Source organism: Astatotilapia calliptera, chromosome 15, assembly GCF_964374335.1.
Source record: "Astatotilapia calliptera chromosome 15, fAstCal68.1, whole genome shotgun sequence".
Lineage (NCBI taxonomy): Eukaryota > Metazoa > Chordata > Actinopteri > Cichliformes > Cichlidae > Astatotilapia > Astatotilapia calliptera.
Window position 1 is genome coordinate 18,964,876 of NC_137436.1, and position 27,609 is coordinate 18,992,484.

Consider the following 27,609-nt stretch of genomic DNA (forward strand, 5'->3'; position numbering starts at 1 on the left):
CAAATTAATCACACTGGTCCACAGCCAAAAGGTTTGTGAAATTATAAAATATTTTCCCAGTTTTGGGTCTGAAAGTGAAGAATCTGCAAGTACTCCTCCAGAATGATAAACATAAGTAGCTTAAAGAGAAAAGCTCAAAACAAATTAGACCAACAAAAGATAAAAGGGAAAGTAACTCAGTTGAATCTAAAAAGTGAGGTAAAATAAAATCTGATAGAATACTATATGTAAAGCATATAAAAATCTATGTAAAAATAGAAATGGCTCTCTAGTTTCAATAAAGTGAACGATTACTTCAAATGTTATGAACAGATTAGTGGGAAATCTGTTGATCTGGATCCATTTACTATTTTTCTTCACATCTATCTGCACAACTAACGCTGGCTATTATTTACAGTTTTGTTATAATGACAACAACCAAAAAATTCCCATAAATAAATAACAGCAAAGAGCTTAATGAAATATAAAGAACACACATTATTGACTGGAAAGGTCTCGTGAACCACAAGTATTTTTGTTCTGTGTTGGGGGTTTTTTTGGGGTTTTTTTTTTTGGGGGGGGGGGGTTGGGTTTTTTTTTTTTTGGGGGGGGGGGTTGTTTCTCCCAAACTAGAGCCCCAATAATCATTAAAGTACAGATATCACTTACATGAATACTATGAGGTATTAAAGTTCACTATTAATTATCACATGAGCCAATTTGGACATAATTTTGTGCTTTGGAAAGACTTGTGAATGCCTGACCTGTGAATCAGCTGTTTTTTTTTCCTGCAGGTTGATATTGCAGGTGTATTCAGTATATATGTGCAGGTCACAGGCTTGTGGTTCGACTGCTGTTAATTACTTCTTCTGAATTCCCACCACAGCGGCTGCAGCCAGCCAAGCTGCCAAAGAGGGCATCCCTGTCTCCACACTGTGGCACTTCAGCTCCATATTGTTGCATTCAAGTGCTCAAAGTAACCTCTCAACGCTGTAACTGCCCCGTTCGAGTGCACTGGGTCAAAAGCAACAATCACACAAAAAGCCCGTGTGGGCCAGCGTTTATCTTTTCAGAGATCATGTCTAAAGATTAAGCAGCAGAAGATAAATAAATCAAAGGTAAAATGTATTTCTGCTATTATTTTGTTAATATATAGTCAACATTTCAGAAATATAATCAACGAAAGCAAATTTAAACTCATGTTGCAACTAAAGTGGCCTAAGATAGTAATAATAGTCAATGCTTCGCTCAAATCCCCCCCCCCCCCACAAAAAAAAAAGATAAAATAAAATCGGATGCTAATCGTTACATTTCTGACCGCAAGTGAAGGTATCACGACTACAGCAGCAGAAGGCACGCCCCTTTCCCAAGAGGAAGAGGAAACGCCTTCCACAGACTAAACTCCCCTCCCATTGGTCGGTTTTCCGGTTTCTCTCATTCGAACGGCCCCTGATTGGCTGCTGCCGGACGGTCGCCGAAGAAGCGTCTGCTGCTCGCGTTGTGCCAGCTGTCCTCGCGCACTCGGCCAGTGCTGGGCATCGGAGACAGGCTCCTGCTGAGTAGGATCACGGAATCTGCGAACCGGGTAAGAAGACAGAAAATCCCACAAATGAGAGGACGTCAGGCTGTAGAGCTGTTGACCAATCGGTAGATTTTATCACCTATATCATAATTAGAGGCGTTAAAATCCCTCTTTATGCCATTTACATTGGTAACGGCATGGTTATAACGAACATGAATCAGTCTCTGTAAACGAAAATTAGGCAAATTTGGCAGATTTTCTATATTTTGTTACATTTTTGCAAATCAGTGACGTGTTTCTGCGTCTAAATTAAAATGTGAATGAATTAACTCAACGTTTTTCCTTCCAGTAAATGAATGAAAAAACATTAGTTTCGCTTAAATGCGGTGAAAAAATGGAAAATTGGCGGTGATGTCGTGAAAATGGCATCGTGTGGTTTGGGGCGATGAAATATGGGTGAGATGTGAGTCTGTGTGTGTGTGTGTGTGTGTGTGTGTGTGTGTGTGTGTGTGTGTGTGTGTGTGTGTGTGTGGCGTGCCATCAGTGCTGCAAGGCTGTGTGTTTGTTATGTAAGTCCCTTTTAGGTTATTCTCCCTTTTCCCAAATTTATTGAGTCACGGTAATGATGATGATGATGATGATGATGATGATGATGATAATGAAGGGGTCTGTCTGTAGCCGTGGACACTCGCTTGTATGCACGATGTGTGAGCGTGCATGTGCGTGTGCTTGGAGTCCTTGGTGTGTGTGTGGCTGGGTACAAAACGCGAACAGGTGATTTAAAATCCAGGTTGTGCACATTATTTGGTTGGAGGGTATTCCTGGGTGCTGCAAATCCTTCAGGTACACCACATTGATCTGAATAAATCAGAGGGCGTCCTGATTAGATGATGTAACTGCTGCCCTACACATGGTCTGTTTCCATTAGGAATGCAATGGTTGTCTTCTAGTGTGTAACGTGTTAATTAGGGTGGTGGTGTAGCCTTGCCTCAGCTAGGTTTCTGAGTTTGCATGTTCTCCCGGTGTATATAACAGCCCTGTTTTCATGTAGTGGTTTACTTTTCTCTTATTGTGTATGCAGGCAGACTTATACAAACGTCACGCCTACAGGGCTGATATGAAGATGCCAACAGTGATTTATGTACCAGATGGTAAACATCCCTTTTAATGCTCTAATTTTGGGTATTCCTAACATGTAAGGGATTTCCTTGGAGGTTGCTGCTTGGTTCTTATAGGCCCTTACAGTCAGAGCTGTTGGTGTAGTCTTTGTGTTTCGGCTGGTCATGCATTTTCTAATTTTTGTATCCTTGATTGAGGCACAAATGTGCAATTCTGTCAGTTTTTACCACCATTTCAATGTGCAGGAGCTCAAAGTTTCCCACGTTAGAGAGGACGATGCTTTAGATGCTTGCAAAGCTGCAAAACTAAACAGCTTCTTCTCTCTGCTTTGTCTGAGTGGCGACACCTATTGTTCAGGATGCTGATCAGTAGAGTGCAGCAAGCACCCCACCCTCTCCTTTGGTGTAACTGGTGATAAGGAGGTGATGATGTCCTTTCGCAGCAACTGAACCTGATCACTTCATTGTCTAGTGGTCAGGTTTCCCGGTTTTCACCCAGGGTTTGACTCCACGTATAGCAACTTGCATATAAGGACAGACATTTCAGGAAGAGGAAGTAAGGAGCAGCTTTATCTAATAATGGCCCTGTTGCACCTCCCACCTGATGAATGATGGTGTTGCCACTGCTAATTATGCACTTTCATAACCTGCTGTTGCTAGTTTGAAAATGTGTTTACTGCCACTTTAATGACAATACCAAAGCTCAGAGATTCACAGTTTATACTGTTGCAACAGTTTTCAAAAGACTAAGCCATTTCTTTTACCTCCAGTTTTGACTTCTTCTCCTGCTATACCAGCTCTGATGTGAGGTATTGTCTGAGTCGCTGCACGATTCAGGAGAATACTGCAGCTAGTACCTGTGCAGAGGTCACTCAGAGATTCTCAGGTTATACAGAGGAAGAAGCTTGAAAAACTGCATAACTAAACACCTTCTGCTCTCTGCTTTGTCTAAGTAGTGACAGCAATATTCAGGATGTTGGTCAGAATTGTGCAAAAAGTACCCGCGACTGGGCAGTGTTGATGTCACTGTGACAACCAATGCAGTGACCAAACTGGTGGCTCTAGCAACAGCTGAATGTCCAAGTAAGTGGCCAACACAAGCAGTCCCATATGTTCTAGTGGATAGGATTCCTGGTTTTCACCCAGGTGGCCTGGATTGACTCCCGGTATAAGAACTTATATTTTATGAACAAACATTTTAATAAGAGGACATAAAGAGCATAGGTTGGTGCATAGGAGTGGAGGAAGGTGCACACAGGTGTACTCCATATTATGCAGAAGGTCTTGATAATCTAAGATCAACTGCAGATGATGTATGGTTTGAGGTGGGACAATGGAAGATGATAAGCTTTTTATTGGGCGGGAACACGATGGAAAGGATTAGAGATGAAGACATCAGAGCGACAGCTCAGGTTAAGTGTTGTGGAGACAAAGTCAGAGAGTGAGGCTGAGATGGTTTGGGCATGTGCAGAGGCAGGGTAGTGGATATACTTGGCAACAGATGCTGAAAAGTGAGTTGCCAGGAAGGTGGAGAGGAAGACCACGGAAAATGTAAACAATTTCACCTTCAAATGAGAAGAGGAAAAACTTGAAGAGTAGGTCAGACCGAAGGTCAAAGGTCAGACAGAAAAAATACTGGCAAAATAAATTTTATGTACAGCTCTTGGCGTTGAGTTTTTTCTAAATGTATAGTGTGATTAGGGGGCGTGTAGAGACAGAGATGCCCCTAATCCTCAGAGTGATGCCCCAGTTACCTTATTGTCTGTTTATCTGTGTGTGATTCAGTAATGCTTATTCATGCATGAACCTGCAGCAGTACACACAATTCTTCTGTGTGTGTGTGTGTGTGTGTGTGTTTAGTATCTACTCCTATCTTCAAGTGGCTGTAAATTTGCTGCATGTTGGTTGGCTTTTTAAATAGCTCTAGTTTTCACACATGCACATATGCAAGGTAATCCAGACACACACACACACACACACACACAGAGAGAGAGGGAGACAGAGAGAGAGATACTCCTCCCTGTGGCAAATATCAAGCAAGAGTCATCAGCTGTCTGGTCCTTTCTTCTCACTTACAGCGCGCACACACACACACACACACACACACACACAGACATGTGAGCATGTCAGCAGCTACCATGTGAAATGTAACAATTTATAAACATTTTTAAACAACTTTTTTCATCCTTTCAGCCGTTTAAGCCAAGTTTGAACTTATTTAGGAAAATGCTAAGTTTAAATTTTTTTATTGGTTATTAATTATTTTAAAGCTCTCACCACACCATTTTTATCAGTCGATAAGAAAAAAATTAAAAGAATCCAGACGACATTTTATGGAATTTAAAATCAAGACAAACTCCCTGTTTACATATTTTCCATTAAAAAACAGTACATTTCCGTACAAAAGAAAGTAAATCATCATAGCATCTCTCCTCATTTTCATCCCTCCTGCTCATACAACTGCAGTAGAAACACTGGTTTAGCTTTTGTACATTTTTATCCAATAAATAATTTGCTTTCTAAATGGTGCCTCCAGTATAAGAGTTCAGGTTTTATTCATGCTTTGAGGTAGTTGTGTCTTTGTATTACCATCGCGTCGTGAATCTGTGTGCCACGCACAGTCCCAACTCACTCAGCCTGCTGCTCCTCATTTATTATTAATTAAGTCCCCCATTAAAAAAAGTTTGGATGGAGAGGGGAGGAAACTAGGGTGTGTCTCGCTGTGTTAGACTGTGTGCAGCTGATGTTAGTGTTTATCTGTGTGTGTGTGTGTGTGTGTGTGTGTGTGTGTGTGTGTGTGTGTGTGTGTGTGCAGAAGCAGCTGGTCCCAGGGTGCGTGAGAAATGCTGCCTGGTGTGTGTGTGTCTGTTATACCTGCTGTGACACAGCAGAAAGTGAACACACACACACACACACATTGAAGATGTCTAAAATAGATGCTTTTTTTTCCTTTGAATGCAGTTAGCGAGGAGCATTAGAGACGACCTCAGTTTCTCCTGACGATTAGGGCTGCTCAATTAATCGAATTTTAATCACGATTACGATCTGGGCTTTCAACGATCATTAAAAATGACTGAGCCGATTATTAGCCCCTCCCTCGTTTATCCGCGACACCTTAAAGGCCGGTCCGTGAAAATATTGTCGGGCATAAACCGGTCCGTGGTGCAAAAAAGGTTGGAGACCACTGATTAAGAGGACCCGAGGGAAGCTCGGAAAGCTAAGCAGAAGTTATTTGGAGAGGAGAGTGACTGCCGTTGGTTGAAAAGAGAGGTAAAAAAAAAAAACAACTTCAGTGGTGTTGCACACTATTTTATATTATTTTTTAAAGTCATTGTTAACCCTTTAAAGCCGTCAGAGCAGCACGCTCCGTTTTGTATAACTATTTTTAAATCCCTGTAGAACCTGAACCGCGTAAGCTAGCGCAATAATTTGTTTTGCATATGAAACCAGAGGAGTTGTACTTACATCTCATACCATCAGCTTGTCCTCGGTCACGGTTTCCTTCCACATAAAGCTTTGCAAAAATTGCATAAAAAGCTCTTGCAGGAACAAAAACATAATATTCCAGAAACACGCTTCGCTGATCCGATCAGCTGTTCGTAACACTTGCCACAGTGAAACAGGCGTCAGCGCGAACTATCACATGTCCGCCATTTCCTGGCCGAAACCGGAAGTGATGTCATTTTCGCGGAAATGTAGTTTTTTTTTACTTGTAGGCCTTAAAGGCCTATACTGGTCATGTTTGACTTTTCTGAATAGTTGCTGGGATGCTTAGAACTCGAATTGCACTGCTGGAAATAGTTTATTTTGATGCACCTGCTGTTTTCTTTGCAAATTTGCATCATAGGATTGTTTTTTTGTTTTTCCTGCAGTATATAAAAATTGGTGTATCTCCAAAATAAAACTATGAACACACTCAAAATAAGTTTCCTGTTGTTGTAAACTATTTTTTGCAACTTTTTTGTATTTAAAGTTTGAGGGATAAACCTCTTAAATTTCTCCAAGTAGAAATATATGTAAAAAAACAAAACAAAAACGATTTTCAATTTTTTTTTGTAGTTTATTGCACTTTTTTGCAATTAATGTAGTTACTATGGACTTAATGCATACATATTATTAAAATATGGGCTATAACAGTTGTATAGCAACTTGAAATGCTCCCATAAATGGCACTACAACATGTAAAAAAATAATATAAGCTCTGGCGGACTTGGTTCTATAGTAGGTCTTAAAGGGTTAAATAAATATCGTCAAATAATCGCGATCTCAATTTCAGTGAAAATAATCGTGATTATCATTTTTGCCATAATCGAGCAGCCCTACTGACGATTTTGACTTTCTGTGCACACAAGGCCTGAATTTCAGATCTCCCGTACTGATGTAAAAGCACAAGTCTCGTGTTTCTGTGTGAAATGGAAATCAGCTTTTGAGAGCAGATAGTGTTAAAATGGGCCAGTGGCTGCTTCCCGTCATTACCCCTCACATTGCATCATGTCACATCGCAGCTCCTGACTGTGCTTTAAGTCTCATCTCCTCGATCACCTCATGTTGCATCACATCTCTTCAAGCTGCTTCATGTTCTCCATAAAAGTCTGTTTCATACATAGAAAAACATCCTTTGTGGCAGCACATGGAGCAGATAGGACAGGGCTGGGCAATTTATTTTTTACAAATTATGTCCTCTAAGTCTCTGGAAATTTGGACAGTTATTTAAGTATTATCTAAATTAACTTTAATTTTAATGCTCATCAGGACAGAAATGCCATATACTGACCCCCACCAGAAAAAAAAGGTTTTTTTCTCTACACAGTGTACTTTAAACATCGGCCCAGAATTTCTCAGGTGTTGCATCCTGACTAAACCTGAAACTAAACCTTTCACAAAATCTATCAGTATTATTATTATTACTATTAGTATTATTATTATAAATCAGGCCAAATATTTAAAGAGTAAAAAAGTTGTTATTCCCATATGTAACATTGTGGTGGACCACTAGAGGGCTCCACTCACACCCAGTGTAGAGGAAGTGTGTTCCTGTGTTTTGTGGCGCGATATGCGCAGTTGATGTTGGAGACGAATAAAGAAGGAGTGAGAACTGAGAGCTGTGTCGTTGATGCTTACCTCCACAACATAAAAATAACAAAACCATGAAGTAAAATGGACACTCAGGACCAATTAACAAAATTACACATATATAAATATTTTTTTCTTAGTTTTAAGAATTGAATGTTTATATTTCAGCTGAGCTTTTAGCTTTTTAGTCAAAGTAACACTTTTTGCAACCACCGTTTGAACTATATGGCAGGAATATGGCAGAACTGTATTAATATAGTAAAGTAAGCTATTGTCAATTAGGGTTGCAGCTAAAGTAGGCTCCATCAACTCTGTTACAGGTCAGATAAAGCAGCCAGCCAGTATTTTTTTTATATATACTCCATTCCTTGAACCTTTGGATAACTTACTGTTAATTAAAGGCGTTATTTTCATTTTTGGGAGTTTAATTTCCTCTGTCCTCATATTCCTACAAACACACAAAGCCACACAAAGCCTCCAGTGTCCAATGCAGAAGTCAGCGTTCCCAGTCCCACACCCAGTCCGAGTCTGCAGTCTGTGTGGGTTTGGACTGAGCTGACTAGAAAATAGTGACAACAGCAGCACCAAGTTAAGACATATAGACATCATTGTCTTTTTCTCTGTCAGCTTAACTATTTCTTTTCCTCACCAAGTCATTTTCTGAAGTTTGGGGACTGGTGTTTTGATGGTTTGTCCTTTCCAAAACAGATGGGACACATTGTCTAAAATGTAAATTTAAAAAAAAGAACTGAAGCATCTGTGAATCATCTGAACCCGTGTATTTAATTAGAGGCACCACACTGTCAATAATTTCCTTTTTTAAATTCATATGTTCTGACACATATGAAACGAGCATTTTTAGTATTTTAGAAGTAACTCTTTGAACCACTGTATGGGAAACATTTTTTAAAAATTACAAATATTTTTTCTCAGTGAAAAGTAACATAATACTTGGAAATATTATTGAAGATTCAAAGAATTTGTTTGATGACGTAACGCACCTTTAGCACCAGGTAGCTAATCATATTTCGACTAGTCCAACTTCATTAACCTTCTAAATGTGTCGTTTCCTGTCTTTGTTAATGTCCAGAGTTACTGCAGTGGGGTTTACTTTCGTTTTTTAGAAACACTTCAGTCAGGGATAAATGGTGTAGATGTCATCTAGCCTAATGAATTTCTAAATTCAGTTTTTCATTAATTCCTGAATGTTCAGCTTCCTTGTAACACTCTGACAGCCACATTGATCATATTAGTACTTTATTTGAACCAGCGCTGCCTCACTAAAGGATGGCTAATGATGCCAGACTTAACAAGCCAGTGCCAAGCTCCAGTCTATACATATTACACAATAGGACAGCTCTGTAGTAAAAAAGGGGCCAAGAACCATTTAGTAGCTAAAATCTTGAGCGAAAAAACTATGATAAAAGACGAGGCAGACGTAAAGTTTCTGTGTGAAATACTGCAAAGTATGTGTGTATGTGAGTGTTGACTTTATACCAAGTGGAATTCAAATGATAAATCAGTCTTGATGCTTTAGTATGCCTCACCGTGTGTGTGTGTGTGTGTGTGTGTGTGTGTGTGTGTGTGTGTGTGTGTGTGTGTGTGTGTGTGTGTGTGTGTGTGTGTGTGTGTGTGTAGACGCCTTTTTTCCGCTGAAGGATCTCCAGTTCCCGTCTCCCGGGAAACCACTCTTTTAATCAGGCTGCCAGGGCTTTAGGGCACTGCTTTCCATACCGCACAGCGCTCCACCATCGTGTTTACCACTTTATCTTTCATCTCAGCACAATAAGCTACTTCTACTCTTCTTCTCTTTCTTTGGCCATTGTTGTAAATCTCTAGTTTCTTTTTTTTGTTTTGGACTCCATCTTCTCTGTACTCAACTGGACTATGATCTGATCCCAGATGATTTCTGCTCAGCGCTCCTACAGTAAAGCCAGACAGTATGAATGAATATTTTTCATAGAAACAACAATATATTTCAGAAACTTTCCTTAAATCTATGTTTAAAGCTTCTTGTTACCCCCAGGCTTCATTATTAGCAAGCTGGCAAAACCAAAGCATTTCTCTTTCCCATTGGTCCAAATTTCTCCTCATCCAGTGGGGGTACAAATTTCTCTCCTCATTATTCTGTTCACTGTTCTCTTCCTTCCCCTCTCTCCTTCCTCTCTCTATTCTCCTCCATCTCTTTGAGTTGATTCTGTGTGACTGGGGCTCTATTGTGTCTGGCCATCAAACACATTGCATACAGCCACCCATGCAGAATACACACATATACACAAAGACATGCTTATTGGAGAACCTCTCAGTTTGTTGATCCTATTAGGTTTACTCAATCTACTTTTTATTTCAATGATCATCTAAAAGAAGAACATAGTGGACCACAGATTGCAAAAGCTAATAGTTAACCACACTGTTTTGATGTGCAGTGTAATTTTAAATATGTAGTGAGTGTTGCAAAGGGGAAAAATATATTTAAAACAAAATAAACAAATAAGTTGTGATTTGTAGAAAGCGGATATAAAACCAAGTCAAGTTTAAAAGCCAAAGAATAAAACATGGTTTTAAAAATGTTGGTGGTGATGAAGCCAGCTGTTTCAATTTTTTAGGCTCAAAGAAACAATCTCCCCTATGCTTTAAATATGTTTAATTTAATTCAGAAAAGGTCAAATTTGGTGTAGTTTGGAGGAGAGGCAATTTTAATGATTAGAATTATTGAGTGGTGTAATATATTATTATATATCTTCATTTTCCATATAAAAAAAGAGTTCATCTGAGAAATCTTCATCAATATTGGGCATCAAGTGTTGCTTTAGGGCTTCTGCGGCAGTAAAAGACAAGCAATCAAAATGACTGGCAGGTGGTGTAGAACAGCGGTCCCCAACCGCCGGGCCTCGGACCGGTACCGGTTTGTGAGTCGTTTGTTACCAGGCCGCGAGGGTTGAGGCTCAGGTGTGAAATTTATGGTTTTCAGGGTTTTTATTGGTTTTTATCTTTATTTTTTTTAAAATAGTTTTTATCATAACCCGGTTTCCCTTTTCCCGTGTGTTATGAATATATCTTCTGTTTTTTGGTACCAGTACTGGTTTTATTTTGTTGTATTTATCCGCAACACCTTAAAGGCCGGTCCGTGAAAATATTGTTGGGCATAAACCGGTCCGTGGCGCAAAAAGGTTTGGGGACCGCAGGTGCAGAACATGTAATATTCAGTATAACCTGCTGATATGTTTTGAAGCTTCAACAGTTTTTAAACCCAGGGGTACACATGGTCATATGAGCATTAAGATTTGTTTGTAGTCCATCTTCAGCACATCATAGTTTCACCACAACTGCGCTTCCACTTGGCTCAGTAATTTGAGCCAAGTGGAAGTTCGATCCTCTGAGCGCTATGTTTGTCTTTTCCTCCTTAATATCTTTCCCATCCTCCCTGTGACGTTTTCCATTGAGATCAAGGAAAAGTGGTTTGGAAAAGGTATAGGAGGTAATTTTGGGTCTGTTCAGCCATAGCCTTGGTTTGTTAGCCATGGCTCATTGCAGAAAATTACAATGTGGTGATTACAAGTGGAAAGTTACATTAAAGCCAAAGCCATTAATTTTAAAGAACATGCATTATATATTTTTCTATGGTGATAAAGAACTCCACACTGCTTTCCATTTCCCTCACTTAACTAATATAAAATAAATCAATCAAAGGATAAGTAAATAAAAAGACACTTTAAAACCTCACAGAGGATCAACTTTACTGCTGTAACTGGAAAAGACTTGGAAAGGAAACACCAGGATCCTACCATGAATAGGATTCGATGAAAAACACAAACTGGGTGTACTGGGTCTGCGTAATGTAACACAACCTAGAAATTATCATAGCCACAAGTAATCATTATGCACACAAGGACCACCGGGCATTCATTTTGTAAACTGCTCATACAGCACAAATGCCTGAAATTAGGTGAGTTACATGTCTGCTAACCACAAGGCTGGATCATTAAAATTCACTTTGCTGTAAAGGGAATATTTGAAGAACGAAGCGCAGGAACGTACTGTAACCCTTGTAAAATTACCGATTAATATACTCATTTCCTTTTATATTGCAACATCAGAAAATAGTGAAAAATGTGTTTAAGTTTTCCTGAAATACTAGTACCTTTATTTTATTAACTACTGTACTATGAAGGTCTCATACTATGAATAAATTGTTATAAATCATAATAAATTGTAATAGTAACAGACCTGTTGTTCTCTACCGGTTGTTAGTTGTTAGTTCCTGATCCTTGAAGAAACATCTGCTTTCCATCTGTCCTTGCAAAGTGCTGATAATCTGTTATTCCTGCAGATACTGTAATAGATTTATAAATTATAGATCCACTCCTAAATATTTTATAGACTGAGCTGACACACTTTAAAGACGGGAGGAAATGCTTCCCAGAAACTGTAACGTGTAACTCAGCACAAAATACAGAACACAAACTTTCACTTGTTGACTTTGGTTTTACGAGTAGCGGTTGGTTGCAGGACTCCACACTGGATTCCTGAAGTTGAATAGACCAGTACAATGCCAGGGTTTAAGTATTGCTGTGTAAAGCAAATTAAACACTGGATAAAAGCAGTAGTTCCAGCTGAGAGCTGCAAGATTTCAGTTAGTTTTGTTCAAATCAAGCAACTTTTTCTATTTAGAACAATTAATTTCGCACTGCAGAATTTAATTTAAACTGTTACCACCCAAAGGTAGCACTCGACTGGTGGGTGTGTTAAGATATTTTAGATCTGAGCTTCTGTTTCACTTCTGATATTTATTTTTAGTCCTACTCATATTTCCTTGAGTATTTAGTAGTTTAGTTAAATACAAAACAAACATTACTCACTGCACCACCTTATGGTAAGGACTGGTATTGCGCAACGTTGTTAACATGCTAAATATCGTGTACTTGAATTTACTTGAATACCCTTTTATCTTGTAGGGCTATGGCTGCTAACATGGGGTCCATGCGTATCCTCATCAAGGGGGGAAAGGTGGTCAATGATGACTTCACCCAGGAAGCAGATGTCTACATCGAGAACGGCATCATACAGCAGGTAAATCACTGTTATGTACACATGTTAAATGTGCACGTGTGCAAATGTATTTTTACTTGCAAGCACATTTTTCCACGTGTCATACAGTAAAAACTTTTCATCGCTTTCACACTTTCGCTGTCCAGTATATCTCCAGCTGTTAGCATGACTCATTTCACAGTAATAGCATGAAGAGAACCACTCGGTCAACTCTGTGGCTCCAAACCATGGTACTATAATTATCTCACACAGTGTTGTCATGGAGATAAGCATCGGTTTATGTGGCGAGGACGCCTTTGAATCAGCTGTACTGAAACGTTCCAGTGTTGCTGCAGCTGTTGAGCATTTACACACTCTCTGTCAGTGCTTACTTCCATCACCACTGACAACAACAGCTATTTTTTTGCAGTATTTAAAGTGTCGAAGCTGAGCGAGTCATACTGTAACCAACACGTTCTCAGTCCCAAAGCGTAACACTTTACGCTAACAGTTCTAATATTAAAAATGGGCAAAGTTCTCAATAGTGAGGTCAGCGTGTGTAAGCATGCAGCCTGATCTAAGCTGTCATACAAAAGGGGAACATCTCAGGCTGTGAGACCTTTTTGTGAGTTTGTGCCAATCAGAAGAAAACCACCTAGAAGTTGAGTTAAACTGCAAATATGCACAGCTCCTCTGGTAAGAAGAAAAGATTACCAAGTGTACTAATGTTCATGTCAGCCTGTTTAATTGTCAGCATTATCACAAAAACAGTTACCAAAGTAATTAATAGTCATTCTCTATGGACTGTGAAAGTATGTATTTCAGTGTGGATGAAAATGTCAGATTGGCTAACAAGCAATAGATGACACATTCATGCTTAGAGCTATAAAATCAATGTCAATTTTATTTATATATCACATTTCACACAGTTATAAATGACCTCAATTCAGCAGGCAGCTTGTTCCAAAGAACAGGACCACAGTAATTGAAAACACCCTCAGCAGCACATCTAATTCTGCACCTGATTACCTAAAAAATAAAAATCTGAAATTAGTTTGGTTTAATATACCAAACAAAATCCCTAAGATAAAGAACCTTGAATAACCTTAAATTTAATATATTAAACGATAATTAATTGATTGTATTAAAAGTAAATGTTTGTTTCCTTACATCTTGGCCTGATATAGGCCCAGAGTTTGGTGGTAACGCAGGTTGCAATTAAAAAATATGTATCCCCCTACCGGGGGCATGGAAAATAGCTACTTGAGGTTGCTAGGTGAAACTAATTGTAAAGAGATAAAGAGTGATGTAAAGAAAACCTCCTTGTGATTGCTTTCCTCACTAGTAGATTGCCACAGCTGCAGTCTGCATGGAAGACTTTCTCTGCAAACACTCGTCATTTATGGCCCTTTTATGGTCGCCGTTCTCGCACGAACTGTACTGTACAGCAAAAGTGAAGTCGCATTCCCTGGCACAAGCTGCATGGTTTCTTTGCTTCCTGGTTTTCACTTCTTCTCGTCCTGTCCAGCGCTGATGTGGTCCCGTCTGAGTGACTCTTTGTGTGCGAAGTGACTAATATGGCAAGCATAAATGGGTCCTTACGCTCCTTAGCAAGAAAAACAAAACAAAAATATTCTTCTGAAAATGGTTAGGCACAAGACGATCCTGAAAGTCAGTGAAAATGCAGATAATGTCCAAAGAAACACTTAGAAAGGTTGGCTGTGGCTCAGGAGGTCGAGCAGGTCATCGGCTAATCGGAAGGTTGGTGTTTTGATCATTGGCTGCTCCGGTCTGCATGCTAAAGCAAGCAAGAAACTAAACCCCGAGTTGCTTCTGATGTGTTCATCGGAGTGTATGATCAAAGGCTTTTAGACATAGAGTAATAGTAGCTCAAAAGCACTATAAAAGAACCAGTGCTTCAGAAAACTTAAAAAAGTCTGGCCTTTTTGGAAGCAAAATAAAAAGAAATTTGCACAGTGATTTACCTCTTGGTGACCAGTTTCAGCTAGAAACGATTACTGTGTAGCTGGGCCTTTAATAAAATAAAGTGATAATAATGTGAAAATAAAGTACTGTAATTCGTGTGTTTGTGTTTTCTGTGGCAGGTTGGAAAGGAGCTGATGATACCAGGCGGAGCTAAGGTGATAGATGCCTCTGGAAAGCTGGTGTTACCGGGCGGAATTGACACCAGTGTGCATCTGCAGGAGACCTTCATGAACGCCACCATCCAGGACGACTTCTACAGTGGGACCAAGGTACACACGCTGTAAACACACTGCTCAAACACACTCACACACAGGGCTTTGCTGTGAGCAGGCTCGTCAGCATGCCTGTGATTAAACACATTTCAAGTCTGCAGACAGCTGTCATGCTTTCTCTGTGACTCTGACGTGTCTGCAGTGAAATACTGAGCCCTGCTTTTAGCTTCATCAGGACTAATGACCACATGTTTTCTCACATTGGTCTTTCAGGAAGCAAACACCTGTCAGCAGTTTCTGGTTGAAAGCAGAGACTTATCCTTTTTAGACACACATTCACACAGCTGTTTAGTTTTCATCTGTTCTGGGTGTATTTGTTAATTTCCTGTGAATGTCCTGCATGTTTTCCACTGAGAGCCCGAGCAGCGAGGATGATTTCATAATTAAGAGGTTAAGAGGTGTTATTGTTGCCTGCAGTGGTATGCATGTGTTGGAGGATGTTCTCAGCTTGTCTGTTTAGATGCTGCCTGGCATGCCTGACAGTTTTAGTCAAGGGCGTCAGCTGTGGACGCCAACAGTACAGTATCAGCAAAAGATACTCATGTGACAAAAAGTCAAAGTATATGTGTGTGTTGTTGTAGGTGATTGCTTCATCAGACACATCTAATAATATATTACATGATAAATGTAACGTGGAGTCCCCAGAAGATGATGAGTAAGTTTATTTTTTGTTATTTGGCTCTGCTAGTGTACATTTGCATGATTCACAGTTCAAAATGATCGTATGTACAAATGGATAAATACAAATGTGTCTTTCACTGGGCCTTTGTTGAACCCTTCTGCCTGAAACAATCCCCTTTGCCCTGCTTCTGATTGGCTCTCCCTTAAACAAAAGCTTGGAACAGTAGGCCAGAACTGTGGCTGAGACCATATTAAGGATACATTTACATCATACAGAGCAAAGAGTAGAAAAAACTGTCTGAAACAGAGAATTTAAATCTGAAATCTGAATTTACGGCTCACTGGGATTATTTAGGACTGCGCCAGGTGTCACTGACAGTGGGCTGATCTATTTGAATAAATCTGTGTTGTTCTGTGCTCACGTGTTCATACGCCAGCAGCAGTGACCCAGCTGATAGCAGCAGAGCTAACGTAGCACCGAGGAAGTTGCAAAGGGTCAGCAGTTTGGAGGTTTTTCACGCCTCTGGGGCCAACCGCTTTTCTTTGTGTTAGTGCAATCATTTTTGACAAAACTAAAAACTGTGGTCTAGTGACGGGAAAGGTCACGCTCTATCTTTGTCTTTTTGTTTCTCACTCGTGCTTTATGCATCAGTTATTAACGTTATTGCTGCACAACTGTGAGTCTCACATGTGAAGAGATGAACTTCTAGTGATATTTAGTTTAGGTTCAAGTCACCCTACTTCAGGTACTTCTGTTTATTCCTCAATTTATTTTTTTATGTAACATGAGAATCGACACCTTCACTAACTTAAAATATAATCTAACAAATAAATACATCCAAAAATATCAGTTTAGTTATTTGCTATTATTGCTGTTAATGTATTATTACCACTTCTATGACTTTAGGAACAATAAGGACACAATGAGCTAAAGGAGCAGGTATTTTAACTAGTTTTCTTCATGTTGCTTTGAAATTTCCCCTGTTAGGCGTAGCAAAGGTACAGGAAAAGTGGTGACGTTAACCTGCAGGTGACCCACAATGACAGCTTTTCTTTTCCTTTTTTACTGCCATTAGATAAAAGACAGACTTCAGAAAAGTGTCTGTCCCAGAGTGTCGATTAGAATCAATCAAAATGCGGGGCACCGTGTCAGTATTTGGGGACGAGGCCTAAAAATGTTTTATATTAATGCTATTCCGTCCACGCTGCCCGCCCAGCTGGTCTTTCTGCTCAGTGTAGCTGCTGACGAGCAAGTGATTGTCTGGGGGAGATCGTCAGCAGCACTTTTAGTATCTTTTCTCCTCGCAGCCTTGCCGGCATGTTTGGAAATTATGGTGCACATCATAAAATAGCGGCGGTGACTTTGCTGTGCTGTAAGAGGAGAGAAATGAGGCTGAAGACTGGTGACAAACTGGTGCCAGTTCTCCCCCAGCCCCCACCGCTGCCCTCGCTGCCATGACAACTAACCCGCACTCTTAGCATGGAAATTTCTGTGTGTGTGAGAGAGTATGTGCACACATGACCGTGGTAGTATTGTGTGGTTCCTATGGTGACTGTGTTACCGCAGCAACTGCTCGTGTAATTGTGATGAACCCCTAAACTATTTCCCCCCTCTGCATCCCTCTCTCCCTCTGTTTTGTAACTGTCTGCTCCCTCTTCTGCTTTACTTCCTTCCTCCTCTGGTGCCTCCTCCTGTTCCTCTGCTTCACCCCGATTTATATAACACGCTGTAATGGTGGAAGGTCAAGAGGAAGAACGTGCTGCCCGGATAGGAATGATCTGGAACTGATGTTTTAGCTTCTTTGACATCATGCTGAAGTCTTTTCAGCCATTCTTAGCTGCTTATCCAGGTGAAGGTCACCAGACATGTAGCCAGTCCATCATCAGAACCTTCTTTCTGTGTCTGCCATGGACTGTATATAAAAGATCTGTAAGGTCTGTAAAGGGAAGCCAATGATGACCAGCAGGGGGCGATGCTGACCACTGCCCCACATATGTAGATGCAATATTAAAAACCGTGAACTCTTTAAAGTTAAAATAAAAAGGTTTCGGCCTCAGGGGCATCACACTGCCTGACAGGTGACGGATTTGAACAGTTAAAAAAGACTTCCAGACGATATAAACTACAATCGAAAAGCACAGCTGTGTCTCTGTTATTAAATACTAACAGAATAAAGTGTGTGATCTGCTCTCACTGTTATCCACAGTCAGTCTTTACAGTGTAACACTGATCAATCACATCCAGCTAAGCAGATCTGCTTTTTTTTTTTACATAAAGCCTGAAATGTTGCCTGAGCTGTATCTGTCACAGCAGGCCTGGCTGAGATCATTTAAACGTCTCAGCAGGCTGAACTGTAGCAATGAAGAGAAGGAGGAGGGTAGTGGAAGAAGGTGAGGTGCTCGGCTGTAATAAGAAGTACGAGTGGAGCTGATAGAGGCTGATCAGAGGGCTGGAGCAGTAATCTGTCTCACACTGATAGCCTCTCCCAGAGTCTGACACACTCTCACCCCCTCACAGTCGCTTTCATATGTAAAGGAAGCTTCAGGCACTCATGTGACAGGATTTCTGTGTGCTCGTTGGTTCTTCTTGGAGGAAAAGTTAACTCTTTCTTTTGTACATTAAAATCTTCACAACTAATGCTATTTTTAAATGATTGTGTTCGGTGTGGTTTCAGAATGAATCAACTGTTAATAAAAACATTTGAACTGTTATTATTAGATGTAACTTTCTCTTGGTGATCTGTTAAAATAATCCAGCTTTGCAGTTTAAAATCCCAAAAGTATTGTTATTGATCTTTATTAGTCTATAGATGTTCTTCTACTGGGGTTCAACTTCTTTTACTCCTTCCTTCATGCCTGCCGCCCTCTCGCCATCTCTTTTACTTTCTATGCAGGGGATTATCTTCACAGTAGGGGTTTGGGGTCTTTAATGGAGCAGGAGATTCATATTACGCACCGCTTGTGGTTTATGTGTCAGTATGTTGGGTTGACAAAAAGAGCTTTTAGGTCAAATCCACTAAGATTAAACGATGTTGGTTGGCTGAACACGCTGTCTTTCTCCATCACTGTTTATGTTTTGGTATGTTTAAATTAAAGAGTTGAAAAACGATCCACATGCTTATATCACTGCTCTTAATCAGATGTTAAATAATCAGTGCACACTGTGTGTTGATTTGACCTGATATTCTGGTATCTTTAGGAATTTATAATCTACAAATCTTCTACTTAAGTTAAGATAAGATAAGATAGAACTTTATTAATCCCTCGGGTGGGTTCCTCTGGGAAATTCGATTTCCAAAAAAGCACAGCACCGACAGAAGTTACAGAGTTACAGAATATTATATATATACACACACACACACACACATATATATAAATACAGAGACAATATAAATAAAATATACGAAGGAGATAAATAGAATAAATAGGAATAAAAAATAAAAATACAAGTGAATTGCACATTTCAAGTGTTGAGGTCTATTGCACTGTTGACTATTTACAAAAGTATTGCACAAAAGGTATTGCACAGTGAGGTGAAGAGGCACTACAGCTTAGTTGTTCCCCCCTCCTTTGTCCTCCTGTTTCTCCTCCCTCTCCCCTCCAGAGAGGAGTTAAACAGTTTGATGGCGTGTGGGACAAAGGAGTTTTTAAGTCTGTTAGTTCTTGTCTTGGGGAGAAGCAACCTGTCACTGAACAGACTCTTCTGGTTGTTAATGGCCGTGTGCAGAGGATGCCTGGCATTGTCCATAATGCCATAAAGTTATGTGGACACATTCACAAAGCCTGTGTAATGATGTCACTGGAGGGACGACTCATTTTGTTGTGAAATATCTGAAAGCTTGCAAAAGGATGCACAACTATCCTGGGCTTAAACATGCACCTGGCTGGTATTGTTGCTGTTGCCAGCAGATATGCTCTGTGCTGTCTGCAGTGAGCGAGTGATGCTGTGCTTCTTGAGTCTCCACAGCAGGTTTGTAATTTAGAACAAGCTAAAATTGGATGTTGTTTCAAGTGTTTGTAGTTGCAAATGTTGCTTGAAAACAGCGTGAAAAACATCTCAGCTCTCAGACAGCTCCTTTATTCCAGTTTGACAGAAAAGTCTCAAACTGCCCCTGAATCAGTTCACACTGATTATAGCAATGTTAGCTCATACTGTCGTGTGCGTAACATGGATCGGTAAAGATGCAGTGATCAGGGATTTCTTTTTCCCTTTACCTCCTGTTTGCTCGCTTGTTTTCTCCGCTCTGCCCTCTGGGATTTTTTTAAAGAAGGGGGCCAGCAGTAAATCTTAATTGAGGCCAAGCAGACAGACAGCCTAAATCCCACAATCCCCAGCTGTGCATCTGTGCCCCCCGCTTTCTCTCTCACACGCACACATGCACACAGTTACATGTAGTGACAGTGATCAATGACATACACTCTTCATGCACACATATGCTGAGACCTTCGATGCTGACATTGCACATCACTCGGACTGGTTTCTATGGTAATGAGAAATCTGATAGCTTACTGGCCGACTGAGCTTACGCTCACAAGCAGGTGACCCCGCCCCCCGTCTGTGAGACACGTCTGGAGCCCGAGGCAACGGCTCCACACTGTCACAGAAACGTTCTCATGTAGTCACATTTTATTGAGGTTAGGCTGCAAAAATGATGGCGGTTTAACGTCACTTTGATTGTCGATGATGACTAAAGAGCAGATTACAGCTGTTTCACACCCCACCTCTTCATTTCCTCTTTTATATGCGATTACAGACGTTCTCCCATCATGCCTCGCTGTGATATTCCTGTTAGAGGATATTGGATGGGTGAATGTTTGCGCAATTTTGGATGGAGAGAGGAGGACAGGAGGAGGAAGAGGGTGGGGACGTGCGACAGGCATGGCTGAGCAGTATCTGTTGTCATGGTTACACAAAAGTGCATTCACCATTGTAGCGAGGAAGACGAGTCACTGCACACAGCTTCCTTCACTTCTTCTAGTCTATCGTTGTTTCCTCATCCTCTCTTTCCCCCTCTGTAACTTTGCTTCCTCTCGCCCACTCCTCTCCTTCATTAGTAATTTCATCTCTCATCTTCTCCAGTTCTCTGTTTCCTGTGGAGTAGAAGTGAAGGAGCCACATTTAGCAGCAGGAGCCATATTCAGAAAGCTTACGTTTGTAGTTTTTGAGGTTGTGAAGTATTAAGACGTTCACACGTATAGCTACACTAATGTGAAGCCTTTTGTCAAAACTTAATGAAACCAATGTTGTCACACTCTTGGAAGGAAAAAAGCCTTATCTCTCTTTCTGTGTCAGGCTGAGATATTTCTATAGAGAGGACAAACCAGTGATTACAGCACTAAATAAGGGCATTTAGACTGAGAACAACACTGAAAGGAAAATGAAGCAGTGGCTACAAGAGAGTCAGTGCAATCAATAAAGAGCAGAGCATATGATGAACAGTTGATAAGGAAGGACTATTGTCACCAGACAAACAGAGTCTGTGCTGGACATTGGTGTTATTGTCCTCTTTCTAATCAGTCTTTCTTTTCTCTTATTCTGCCCCCCTCTCTGTCACCCCTGGTCACCCTCTTACCTCACCCAGGCGGCTCTGATGGGTGGTACCACCATGGTGATGGCTCTGGTTCTGCCTGAACAACACTGCTCCCTGCTGGACGCCTACGAGAAGTGCAGGGCTCTGGCCGATGCCAAGGCGTGCTGCGACTATGCTCTGCACGTCGGGCTGACCTGGTGGGGACCAAAGGTAAATTTAAAAAACGTACCACCAAAGTGCTTGGAATTACGTTGGTAGCATATATCATTATTTATTTTTGTGCTCTTCTGGCGTTTATCATCGTTGAATGAATAATAACGCAGCCAGCCGTTTGTGGGTGAAATGTGTAATGACCTAGATTAAACCCGCACAAGAACTGGGTTAACACACGTGCTCAGTGGGCACATTAGGCAGATTATATGAGTCAAGGTGCCTCATTCAGCCTTTGGCTTTAATGTCTGTCCTACATCATCTGCTGACTTTGTGCATGTGCCCAATCTCATTGCATATTGTTAAACGTTTCATGCCAGAATGAGGTTTAATACAACACCTGTCCAGCAGAAAGCTTTGACTGGTAGTCATTCTTGTTTAAAAAATGTCAACACAATGTTTCTTAACACATTTCAGGGTGTGTGTGGTAAAGAGAGAGGACACAAAGGCAGAAAAACAAGGGCGAGCCAGTATCTGGCTAAAAATACCCACGAAACAATAACCCAACAGAGCTTGGGCAGAGAAAGTGAGCCTGGGCAGACCTTCCAACAAAGACAAACTTAAAGACAGATAAGACGGGGGACTAATTACACAAAAACAAAGCTGAACACCAGTGAAAACAAGCAGGGCGGGGCAGATAATAATAAAGGAGGGCAAAAGAAAAGAAAATCAAACTAACACAACACAAGAGAGAAAACTGACTATCAAAGTAAAACAAGGACATGAAGTCTTAATTTATACTTTTATTTATACTTATTTATATTTTGAATCTATGTCGAGTCTGCATGGTAGTCTATGTCTATCCTAGTGTCCAACACCATCATCACCCAAAGAATAGTTGGCAGAAGGTTTCTCTCTTTGAATTGATTTGGACAATGATGACAGAGGTAGCTGAAAATATGTAGGAGAAATTGAGCTAGTCACTAAAACGCTGCATCAGCACGATGTGGTTGCAGTTCTAGTGGAAGTGATGTTACAGCATAGCTTTTTCAGAGGGCTTTACCATACAGTGGATGATCTACAGCATAAATTAACCCAAATGTATAAATCCTGATTAACACTAAACAAGGTGTCAGAGAAAAGGAAACAAAGACACAGAGGCCGGGTCCACAGACAAGGAAACACTGCAGAGAGAAACAATAACAGGAGAGAATAATAATGATAATGATAAAAAATACTCAAACTGTCATGAGCTGTAAAAGTAGATTAATCATTATGGAAGGAAGTAGTTTTGCTCCTTTCATCAATACTCCATCACGACTATGACGTGACCTTTATGGCCCATTCACCGCAGCACAGTTCAGCATTTTAAACACTAAACTGTCTAGTTTCCTTTTACTGCTGTTTGAATGAATGAAATGGATTCTTCTCAGCGGGGCTGTTATAGTCACCAGTGTAAAGGCAGTGTGATCTCATTGTGGCAGGTTTCCAAGCTCATTTCATGCCCCACAAAACAAACACACACACACACACAGTTTCTCTTTCACTCCATGCCCACAGTCCCAATGCCCGATGCACTAACTGCCTTTACATATATAAGCTGAAGCTTTGCAAGCACTGAACTGTAATCCAGAAACATGACTGCTGACCCTGAGACCTCTGAATCGTCCTTAGGTGCGTAATGAGATGGAGACCCTGGTGAGGGAACATGGAGTGAACTCCTTCCAGGTGTTCATGGCCTACAAAGACATGATGATGCTGCGGGATTCAGAGCTCTACCAGACTCTGCAGACCTGTAAGGACATCGGTGCCATTGCCCGAGTCCACGCTGAAAACGGAGAGCTGGTGGCCGAGGTGCAAAGACAAATTTTCTTTTCCTTTGACGTCGAAGTGAAATCACAAACCCGTTTTAAAATGAATGTGTTTGTGTTGTTAGGGTGCCAAAGAGGCTCTGGATTTGGGCATCAGTGGGCCGGAGGGAATAGAGATCAGTCGACCAGAGGAGGTAAATATGCAGTGGACAGAGGGGTGGGGGGTTTCAGGAGGTAGTGGTCGTATCCTAATCTAAAGGTCAGAGGATCAATCTGCTCCTGCAGTCTACAGTGGCACTGAACACTTGGACTTACGCCCAACACATCCATTAGAGTGTGAGCGGGCGTGATATTAGACTAATGTGGGACTATGTGAATGTGGCTTGTAGTAAAAACTCTTTCTAGTCTGATGTGTGAAAAAGCACTGATCTAAAACATAACAGTGGAAAATAAAACTTTTTTCCTTGATGTTCCCTTAAAATGCTGATAAAACCTAATTTTGAATATTCAGTAGAAATATTTAGGGATCTTTCCTATAAATGTAAAACAAAACCAAGTAATCATTGTGGCCTTGAACTTTTTTTTGTAAGATATTTGCAATAAATATTAAAATGTTTACTTATTAAAGTTGTTATTTTGTGATTTTACTCTGTCTTCTTGTCTGCAGCTGGAGTCTGAGGCCACTCACAGAGCCATCACCATCGCCAACAGGGTAAAAACATTTTAATATCCAGTCTGTGTGCAGTTATTGATAAGTAATTAAAGGACTGATTAAAATCTTTTGTGTGACCACAGGCTCGCTGCCCAATCTACCTGGTAAATGTGTCCAGTATGTCTGCTGGTGATATGATCGCTGCTGCTAAGATGCAGGGTGAGCTTACTGCCCGATGAAGACAAACTAACAGTCACCGTGACGATGGAGAGGATGAAAGCTGACTTTTCTTCACTTTTTATAATTTCAGGTAAGGTGGTCCACGGGGAGACTACAGTTGCTCACGCAGTGTTGAATGGGATGCAGTATTACCACCAGGATTGGGCTCATGCCGCCGCCCATGTCATCGTCCCTCCGCTCCGCCTCGACCCAAACACACCCAGCTACCTCATGGGCCTGCTGGGCAAGTATGTGTGCTGCACTCACATCAGCATGCTGTACTGCTTCGAGTAAACTGATCGCAACAGCAGCTCAGTGACCGGCAAAGGTGCCGTGGATAAAAACGCTCCTCTAAACTAAACGTTGATATCTTGTTTCCTGTTTCAGTGACAATCTGAGCGTGGTGGCATCAGAGCACCGTCCGTTCAGCACCAAGCAGAGAGCTTTGGGCAAAGAGGACTTCACCAAGATCCCTCATGGAGTGCCTGGAGTCCAGGACAGGATGAGCGTCATTTGGGAGAGAGGAGTGGTACGTACACACGTCAAACGCACACATAAAAACCTGAGATCAGCCATGAACCACACAATTTATCATCCACAACTAGTGGATGTGGAAGTTCTGTTTTGACACCATGTTGGTAAGTCTTAGTTTTCTGCAGTTAAACAGAAATAAAACTTACTCATTAAGTTTTGTTTCTGTTTATAAAACTTAATGAAAAGTTTGAAGCTTATCATAATATGACAAGCACTGGCGATATCTTCTACCATTAGCATCCACATGAGGCTCAAAGCTTGTATCAGTTACTGTGCCAAGATATTTCCTCTACTCCACAAACTCAACAGTCTGAGAGATTGCTCAGTTTTATTTCCAGCTATTTGCAATAAAAATTAAGTATTTCTCCAGTGAATAACCTCATACTGCACCATCTTGAACTGCAGCTGGTGATGGATGTCCATGTTCTGCTCTGAAGCCTCTATGAGAAAGACCACTTTACCAGCACATGAAATAGATCTTCTGCTCTAGCTAGAGTGGCCATGCAGCTCTCAGCTGATCTCCAGAGCACCATCTAAGACCTGGAGTTGGAGTTTGTCCAATACTGGGATGAGATTCTCTCTGGGGAAGCAGCTGAATGACATCATGGTCTACCACAGTAGCGACAGAAATAAAGACGTTTTGTATGATCGGAGGGGCTTTCTGTATTTTTAAGGTTACAGGGAAAATGGATGAGAATCGTTTTGTGGCGGTGACGAGCTCCAACGCTGCAAAGATCTACAACCTGTACCCGCGCAAAGGCCGCATCATCCCCGGGGCTGACGCTGACGTGGTGGTCTGGGATCCAGATGCAACAAGGTACACAGCTGTAAATAAACAGGAATCACCTTTATTACTGGACTCAGCCCGAAGCATAGGGACACACATCCATCACTTTCTGTGTGTGTGTGTGTGTGCAGGACAATCTCTGTGAGCACTCAGGTGCAGGGCGGAGACTTCAACCTGTACGAAGGGATGCGTTGCCACGGCGTCCCTCTGGTCACCATCAGCCGGGGGCGTTTGGTGTGTGAGAACGGCGTGTTCATGTGCGCCGAGGGGTCCGGAAAGTTCTACCCGCAGCGTACTTTCCCCGACTACCTCTACAAGAAGATGGTGCAGAGGGAAAAGGTGCGTTCACTGTCATCACTTTATTAACACTGATTCCAAACCTGCCTCTGTGTGTTGTGAGTGTTTCCACTGATAATTAAAACTCCAGGGCAGGACAGCAAGATCCAGGCTGAGCTCTGCTGTGTCAGCTGACAGCAAACCTGCCACAAACACTCCCATCATGATGTGACTGACTCCACCGATCTGACAGCCCATATAAAGGATTTAATGCTCCCTGTGGAAGCCAGCAGTGTGTTTTCCTGCTGCTGCCCCTGTCTGTGAAAGCCCCCCATCCCAGCCTCTCTACTCTGTTTGCTTTTAGACCTTTTTATCTCAATTTATTTAAAAAACTTGTCACAAAAGTACAGAAACTGTTTTTATAAGAACTTATATTTACAGTTCAGTTCAATTTCAGGTAGTTTACAGAGTGAGTATGTTCATTTATAGTTTCAGGACACATGTTTTAGTACAAATAAAAGTACTTGTGCCTTTTGGTTTTAGTTTTTATTTCATTTTAATGATTTTTGTGAGTGCACAAGATCTTTTTATTTTTTCTAGTCTAGCTTTTATTTTAATTCCAGTTTTTTTTACACCTTGTTTTAGTTTTGTGTTTCTTCAGTGGAATTTAACTTGGTTACTTACATGTAACAAATATTAATCAGTATCAATCTTACAGCAGCAGCTCAACTGGCTGTTATTATTAGGTTAAAAATGGCTAAACATCCTAATCTTACCTCTCACCTCATCGTGTTTCAGACTCAGGCTTACAAAGGGGTGGACAGGGATCCGTACTCTGGTGATGTGGCCAAGGTTGCGAACACCATGAAGAAGGAACTCGGTTTGGGCCCCATAGATGGAGAGACGCCCAACAAAGCCTGCGGTCGAGTGCACTCCGGAATCCGAGACCTTCACGAGTCCTCTTTCAGCCTCTCAGGTGAGCTCTAATAAAATCGTCCTTGATTATGGTGACGTTACACCGAAGTCCTCGATCAAATTTAATAGTCCGTACGTGTTTTTCCTTTCAGGGTCTCAGGTCGACGACCACATCCCGAAGAGGTCCTCGGCTCGGATCCTGGCCCCTCCCGGCGGCCGCTCCAGTGGTATCTGGTAACTGCTGGTGTTGGAGCTTCATCCGTCCGAGCCGCCGTTTTTTTGTACATTTCTGAACAACCAGAAAAACTGCACTGATTTTCAATCACAGGATAAAAAGTAAAGATGGCAAAAAAATTTCAAGCACGCGTCTGTGATTGGTGACGAAACGCCGATGATCAGAGATTCTAATCTGTGTCTTAATTGGAGCGACTGCTCTGATCGAAGGGCTGTCTCTGGATTTAAATTGTTCTGCCAAAATCGAGCTGATCATACTAACTCTGATAAAGTCCGCTCATTATCACCCTGCCTGTATCGTAAACTGTGAAATGTCAAAACCAGTACAGTTTTTGATGGTTAGAACTGAAGTGATGCCGACCGAATTATTTAAAACTGTATCTATTACACCCCCGTCTCTCACACGCACACACACACACACACACACACACACACACACACACACACACACACACACACACACACACACACACACACACAGACGTACACTGTAGACACCATAGCTTTAGACTCATGTGAAGATGTGTGTGGGTCCTGTTTGTGGTTACACCGCCCACTCGGCGTCCTGCTGCATCGTGGGTTCCTCAAACAGTGTTTTTGTTTTTGATGAAATGCGCCGTGTGGTGATGAAATCCAACTGCTTCAAACACCGTGTCCTCGTAAAGATACACTCTCTGAACATCCCCGCGCTCTCACTGCCTCTGACTCGGTCACATGTCCCAGAAACATTCCCACCTCACCCGCAGTTATTGAAGAACTCAGCCTGTGAGCTTAGCTGGGATTATAACTTTGGCCCCAAACCTGGTCCACTGTCCTCGTCTCAGGGGTGTCTGTAGAGCTCACAGAGTGCATGAAGGGAACAAAAACACGTTATTTAACCTTCGAGTGACTGAGTGGAGTC

The 27,609-nt window shown here is 41.3% G+C and overlaps 1 protein-coding gene and 1 long non-coding RNA gene across 2 annotated transcripts; one reads left to right on the forward strand and one right to left on the reverse strand.

The window, feature by feature from the left end:
* Positions 1 to 1,087: 1,087 nt before the first annotated feature.
* LOC145420375 (uncharacterized) lies at positions 1,088 to 6,240 on the reverse strand. The gene is made up of 2 exons (XR_013901680.1): positions 6,085 to 6,240; positions 1,088 to 1,553 (listed from the first exon to the last, which is right to left on the reverse strand). It is a non-coding gene; the product is annotated as an uncharacterized LOC145420375 (long non-coding RNA).
* On the forward strand, positions 1,428 to 27,188 carry LOC113037367 (dihydropyrimidinase-related protein 5-like). The gene is made up of 14 exons (XM_026194359.2): positions 1,428 to 1,564; positions 12,648 to 12,762; positions 14,826 to 14,975; positions 21,182 to 21,340; positions 22,955 to 23,134; positions 23,217 to 23,285; positions 23,759 to 23,803; positions 23,887 to 23,962; positions 24,054 to 24,210; positions 24,350 to 24,491; positions 25,171 to 25,313; positions 25,415 to 25,622; positions 26,358 to 26,535; positions 26,627 to 27,188. The coding sequence occupies exons 2-14, from the start codon at positions 12,652 to 12,654 to the stop codon at positions 26,710 to 26,712; spliced, it is 1,704 nt and encodes a 567-aa protein (XP_026050144.1). The 5' UTR covers positions 1,428 to 1,564; positions 12,648 to 12,651; the 3' UTR covers positions 26,713 to 27,188.
* The last annotated feature ends 421 nt before the right edge of the window (positions 27,189 to 27,609 follow it).